General features: G+C 44.8%; 1 protein-coding gene across 1 annotated transcript; it reads left to right on the forward strand.

Moving 5' to 3' along the window:
* The first annotated feature begins 50 nt into the window (after positions 1-50).
* kdsr (3-ketodihydrosphingosine reductase) lies at positions 51-6,283 on the forward strand. The gene is made up of 10 exons (XM_047589001.1): positions 51-637; positions 1,128-1,217; positions 1,532-1,588; positions 1,695-1,760; positions 1,842-1,937; positions 2,740-2,931; positions 3,158-3,241; positions 3,375-3,458; positions 3,571-3,672; positions 3,759-6,283. The coding sequence occupies exons 1-10, from the start codon at positions 449-451 to the stop codon at positions 3,876-3,878; spliced, it is 1,080 nt and encodes a 359-aa protein (XP_047444957.1). The 5' UTR covers positions 51-448; the 3' UTR covers positions 3,879-6,283.
* The last annotated feature ends 444 nt before the right edge of the window (positions 6,284-6,727 follow it).

The following is a 6,727-nucleotide window of genomic DNA, read 5'->3' on the forward strand; positions in this document are numbered from 1 at the left end:
TAGCATTTCAGATTGGTGTTGAGCGTGGGCGTGAAGCGGATTCAGACGGATACGGCGGATGGTGTGGTGCCGCGCGTTGCATTGTGGGAATTGTCGTCCATTTCGAGCAGCGCCTTGCACTAACAATGAAACACTTTGGGTTTGAGAACTACAAATCCCAGGCGCGACCGCTAAACGTCCGCTCCCAGCGCACAGTTGGGTTTGTTTTGGTTTATACAGGCAGTGCTTTGTCACGGGGAGCTAAGGTCCGTTGCGGCACTTTAACCTGGGAGTTAAACGCCTTTGATTCGTTGCCAATCCCCCCCCCCCCCGGAGCAACTCCTCCTCCGACCTCGGTGTTTCGCTCCCCTCCCTCTCAGGGTCGCCGCCTGCCTCGTAGCTCCGTTATCGGACCCCAGAAGCTGGCCTGCTAGTTAGCAAACAAGCTAACGATTGCCAGATTTCACCCATGTCCTCTGAAGAAGGGTTCAGCTCCACGATCACAGATTGGCTTTTCATCAACTCCTGGTGGCTCCTTCTCCCGTTCATCATGCTCCTTGTAGTGGCCGCATTCATCGTTGCTTTTGTGTTGCTTTTGTACATGATATCGCCCCTTATCAGTCCCAAGCCTCTGAAACTGAACGGGGCCCACGTCGTGGTAAGTGTACGCAGGGTGGAAACAGTAGCTACATGTAGACACGAAGGCTGTCGCTTCATACCAAGCTGCTGCTTTAAAACGACAATATTAATAAACAAACAAACTTTTTCATTTTTTTATTATTTTTTATTTTACAAAAACGAACAAAAAAAAAAAGATTTTTTTCCAAGTTCACATTTAGGTGTCAATTCAGAGGACAGACACGCCCACAATATAAGCTAACAAACAACTTAAAGCTGCTAAGTAAGCTACCAGTTCATAGGTTACACTTAGATAAAAACCTAATACATTTAAATAAAGCACATGTTGTCTATCTCTGATATATATCCAAGGCTTAGAAAAGTGTTATTGAACTTGGTTAATGATCAACTGTACAGCTATGTCACTGAGGTTAGACTGAATTCTCCTCAGAGCATGATTAAAGGGCAATTATATATACAAATGTGGTCAGACAATGGCAAAAATCATCTTTCTTGTGATCCATTTCCAGGTGACTGGAGGCTCAAGTGGAATCGGGAAATACATTGCGATTGAATGCTACAGGCAAGGCGCATTCATCACGCTGGTGGCACGAGATGAGGTCAGCATCTTTGTCTTGAACCTAGTCGCAGCCCGTTTGTTGCTATCGCCAGCTCACTTTGGTGTCAAACACCGTGAAACTGTAAAGGTGAATTTGTTCCGATGTGTCAGGCGGATGGCGTACTCTCCGCTCACGTGCAGAGCGTCCTTTATTTTGTGTTAAACAGTTTGCCAGCATGTGAGCGTCGGGTGTTGTGGAGACCTGACTCGCTTTCGTTGCGTGCTGAAGGTGAACCGCAGCAGGCGAAGTTCACAATGACGTGTGCAAAGTTTTTTTTTTTGTATCAGCTTAAATGTGAGGTTTTTTTCCATTAGGAGAAACTGCTCCAGGCAAAGAAGGAGGTGGAGAAGCATGCCATCAATGACAAACAGGTATGGGTTTGGTACTGATTTCCAAAGTAGTTCTGAAGCCCCCTTCAAGACCCTGTATGTCTCTGAGAACATTTTGCATTAATAATATCTTAATTTCTTTATTTAGGTGGTGCTCTGCATATCGGTGGATGTGTCCAGCGAATACAGTCAGGTGGAAAGTGTGATAAAACAGGTAATATTATCTCCTCCGCCACAGTGGGTCGTATAGGAATCCTGTCATAGATGATTGCTAAACTTTTTTTCTTGTGTGCAGGCTCAAGAGAAGCTGGGACCCGTTGATATGCTCGTGAACTGTGCTGGAACATCCTTCTCTGGAAAGTTTGAGGAAGTGGAGGTGGAACGTTTTAAAGTAAGCGCACGCTGCCATTGTGTTGTTTGCACTCAGGAGACAATAAGCCGCTTTGAGCAGTATACATAGTCATTATATATATAAAAAAAAAATCCACTGCCCATGCATCAGTTTGTGTAATTGTTTCGATAGTTAATTATTACTAGAGTTGTAGTACAAGGTCAACATGATATATTTGCACCAAGACTAGTGATGAGCTGCTTTGAAATATTCTTATTCATTAAATACTTGCCAGGAAAAAAGCTTTGATCTTTGTCTGTCTGAAGCTGGACACAGAGACACAGACTACAGGAGTCTTCCTGGTTTTGAAATCAAGTTTCATTTCGTACTTCCACACTGTGTGATTTGTGGATATTATCATGAATCCAGATCGAGGGGCCACTGAATGCACCACTCCATGTAATCCTAAGTGGGAGTCCTCATCTCCAGTTGTCAATGAGAGCTGAAGATGAGATTTTACTCCTCAGTTTGATGGTCTGTCGGCAGTAGTGCGCTAGTTAACGTTAGCCTCAAGGGCTACAATGTTTACTTACCTCCTCATCGTCCTCGTAGACGTGTCCGATCGTAGTCTGTTGCTAAAGTGGCCCCTGATGAGTCTGCGAGTGGTTCAGGAGGTTTAAGAGTGGATCTGGAAACCTTTCGCAACACCAGACGTCCGCGGCACTTAGAATAGTCCAGAGCCGATTTATCCTGCGGTCTGAGCACAGCTTTAGCGTGACACTTTGTTTTAAGAAGTGGACACATTGAATACTTTGTGCAGCTGCCCCGTTCTGACACGTGTGAACGTCGACCTATTTGACAGAAACTGATGGAAGTGAACTACCTGGGCAGCGTTTACCCAACACGAGCCGTCATAACCACCATGAAGGAGCGCAGAATGGGCCGCATCATGTTCGTGTCTTCCCAGGCGGGGCAGATTGGCCTGTTCGGATACACTGCCTACTCCCCGTCTAAATTCGCGCTGCGTGGGTTGGCAGAGTCGCTGCAGATGGAGGTTCGTTGTCCCTTTGTCACGCTTGTCGCAGCCAAACACGCACATTCAAAATGCATGTAACTGGAATAATAATGTAGCGCATATTTTTGTCTCAGATTTGCTGGTGAGGGTTGATGATGATGAGGGGGTGTTAGTGGTGTTAATATTGTAATGAGGATCCCCAACCTGCCAACAGGGGGCATATGGGGCCTCTAGATGTGTCTTATTTTGAGCTTTGCTTCTGCAGATAAAGCCATATAACATCTATGTGACCGTGGCATACCCCCCCGACACTGACACTCCGGGACTGGCCGAAGAAAACAAGACAAAGGTAAAAGTTTAATGCAATACAGAGACAAAGGTTTGTTTATTTCTGGAACTTTTCTTGGAAGCATAGTTCCTTTTGTTTTGGCAGTAGAGACCATTACTCTCGTACTCACAGCCTTTGTTCTTTCCTCTCTCAGCCCCTAGAGACCAAATTAATCTCTGAAACGTCTGGAGTTTGTCAACCAGACCAAGTGGCCAAAGTCGTTGTCAGGGATGCAGTGGTAAGTGGGATCTAATTTTAGAAATATATTGTATGCTTTAAGAAGATCATCATTTTTTTTTCTTTTTTTTTTTGTTGTAAATGCAACTCTTTCTTTTTCTTTGCTCTTGCAGCAGGGGAACTTCAACAGCTCCATTGGTCCCGATGGCTACATGCTATCAGCCCTCACCTGTGGCATGTCGCCTGTTACCTCCATCACAGAGGGTCTCCAGCAGGTAAACAGAGCACCATCGCGCTGGAAACAAGAAAAGAAGCTGCGTTTCCTCCAGGCTGAGGCTGATGATAATGGTTGTCTTTGCAGATTGTCACCATGGGGCTGTTTCGGACCATCGCCCTCTTCTACCTGGGGAGTTTTGACAGCATCGTGCGCCGCTGCATGATTCAGAGGGAGCAGTCGAAAGCAGCCAACAAGAGGGAGTGACAGCAGCCATTGCCTCCTTCACAGCCCGAGAGCCCCTCCTTCCTCCCCGCAGCCCACCATTCAGTCCCTTCCTCCAGCCTGTACAAGTGCACAACCGTAGGTGGGGGGGGGGTGGGCCATGTCAAGTGCATTTCGGATATTAACTTAAGATGGGAACGAAGAAAGTGGCTGATGTTTACTTGTTGCTTGACCCCTTCATAGACTTTGTAGCCATTCCATTTTTTTTTTCTGTCCTCTCAGAGCATTCCAGTGACTTCAGTTTTACGTGTCAACCTGCTCCTTTTTGTGGGAGCAGCCTCCATTTAGGGAAACGAGGACAGGCTAAAACGTCCCACGGCCTCGTTTTAAAGCACGCAGGCCGTCGACACTACAGATATCAGGCCCTCCCCTGCCTCGATTTGCACAATTTTTCGATCCTCTCAGAGAGGAAAAGCAACAGATAGCCTGTCTGACCGGTTGTGCCAAATACGGCTTGAAAATCTTTCCCACCTGGGGCTACAGTATAGTGAAAAACACAATGATAGCCCTCACCTTTTTGTCACACGGCTGCATGTTTCAAAAAACTCCACCACCTTCTACGAATTCGACAGTTTTTCACTACATAAGCAGGTTCTTCTCCACCTTTTTCGAACCACGAGCCTTTGCAGGCAAAGCAGCTCCGTTTTTTTTTTTTTTTGACTGAATAACCTCTCTGTTTGAAACCGGTCGTGACCCTCAGCGTCGTGTTTATGCTGTGGGATGTTTTGTTTTTGTGTGAACTAAGCAGAGACGTGATATAACAGTGCTCTTTAGAGATATCGGGGAAAAAAAAAGAGGGACAGAGAAAGAGAGCGAGAGAGAGGAAACAACATTTCCACAAAATAGTAATATTCAAAAAGAAAATTTACATGCATTGTTGGTGGAAAAAGACTTGTGTTTGTGTGTGTGTGTGCGTGTGTGTGTTTGCTGTGACTGAGCCGACCCCCCCCCCCTCCGGGAGAGAAAAGCCATTCAATTTTTTGACCGTCTCTGGAATAAGGACGGCAAATTATTTTCTCACCATTCCAGCTGATTGCATTGAGAAAGCAAAGCAGGTAACGTTGGTTGAAGCCATGAAGCCATGACGTCATAAGATTTTAAAAAATAACCACGGCATGTGGTTTCACACCGGAAGCGTGTCATTTTACATTTGTTTTGTATGTGTCCGTGCACATATTCATCCACCTCCAGTTGAGATCCGAGCAGGATCTGCGATCTGTCGGGTTTAAGTACGTCAGGGCGAGACTCGCTGGTACGAGTCTGTGTGAAGGCCTAGTGAGGGCGCTGCAGATAAAGGCCGAAATAGTAGAGGGACCAACGTCGAAGAGTGACCCTCTTATTTTGACCTGTCATGCATAGCAGGGAGTTTGCAGCTCCCTCAGTGACAATATCGATTCCCTCCAGATGTCTGTCAAGCCTTGGAGAAAAAAGAAAAAAAAATCTTATTTACCACCTTCTTTTCGTTTTGCATAAGTTTGTAGTAAACGTACAGTGTTGACTCTTTGTAAGTCTTCCTTAGGTCCATTAAAAGGCGGGGAGAATGTACTTCAATACAGAGCGTACAAGCCGGGAAGATTTCAAACGCACCAATATTTGAATGCCAAAATGTGTCGAGACAATTTTTTTTTTTTAGATGCAGTGCATTGAATTTACTTCAGCGTCGGGTTAGTTTGTAGGAACTAAGAGGAGGAGTGTGGGGACCCATTCTAAGCCTTAAGACGTGACTACTGACGAAGCATATGCTACAAGAATGGACCTGTCCACGTGTGGTTTACCAGATCATTTAATATGACGTTTTATTGTAATATACCAACATTTTTTTGTTGTGTGCGTGTGTGTATTTGTTCAATTTTTAGTCTTTGTATGACAAAAGAAGCCTTACTGCAAACCAAGATATGAACGTGAGAATGGATGACTCGTGTTTGACGATGTTCTCATCTGACATTGGTTAAAGGCCCACTGACCTGCACTCAAGAGCTTTTCATAATCCCACATTCATTGCTTTCAGAAGTTCTCTTTTACCTTGAGGTAGCAACGATTAGCTGATAGAACATGTAGCTCATCTAAAGAGTTTTGTTTCAACTAACACCTTTAAGCTATGCAAATGAAGCCTATGCTTACAGTATGTTTTAACAGTTAAGTTACATCGGGCTAGTTCCTCCTATTTAACAGCGTCACCGCCGGATGCTCATTGAGTTTAAAAGAAGCGATCGGCAAAGTCATACTGCACTCTTTTGTTTTCTTCTGTTGCTTTTTTCTTTTCTGCCAAAAAACTTAACACCTTCACCTTGTGTGCCATTGAAAGAAAATGTGAGAAGTGGAACGTTTCTTTGTCTTATTTTCTTACGTGATGAACTAAATAAATACCTGTGAAGAAAAGGCTAAAATTCCACGTTTCAGTCCTTCAGTTGTGTGTTTGTGTCTTCCTCTTGTCTCGCATCATAATTTTTCACAACTATCCCCCTCTTGCTATACTTTAAATAGAGCTGCACGCCGTCTCAAATCAGAATTGAAGGAAACCTGACGGCGAAAAATCAAAGTGAGTTGCGGATTTCACAAATTTTGTGTTGCAAGGGTTGGGCATCTAAAATATTCTGTTTGAGGGGATGAGATTTTAATCTTCAATGAGGGAACTTTCCAGAGCAGCAGCTCCCTCTCAGACTCGCAGAACACAGGGATGTCGGGTGCTTTGTTTGTCCTGTCAGAGACTATGAGACGGCGTGTGGGATGGGAGAGGAGACTAGAGAGGAATCAAAGAACTCAGGGTGCATCAATTTTGCTCTGCGAGGTTGGATCTTCATCCACAAGGGGGTGGCTGGACCACATCAAAG

Source organism: Mugil cephalus, chromosome 7, assembly GCF_022458985.1.
Source record: "Mugil cephalus isolate CIBA_MC_2020 chromosome 7, CIBA_Mcephalus_1.1, whole genome shotgun sequence".
NCBI classification, from domain to species: Eukaryota; Metazoa; Chordata; class Actinopteri; order Mugiliformes; family Mugilidae; genus Mugil; species Mugil cephalus.

Bases quoted from the DNA above. Each gene is read 5' to 3' on its own strand.
- kdsr (XM_047589001.1), top strand. From the start codon at position 449: ATGTCCTCTGAAGAAGGGTTCAGCTCCACGATCACAGATTGGCTTTTC. The intron at 1,761-1,841 runs GTAATATTATCT...TCTTGTGTGCAG, and splicing joins TGGAAAGTGTGATAAAACAG to GCTCAAGAGAAGCTGGGACC. The intron at 1,938-2,739 runs GTAAGCGCACGC...CCTATTTGACAG, and splicing joins TGGAGGTGGAACGTTTTAAA to AAACTGATGGAAGTGAACTA.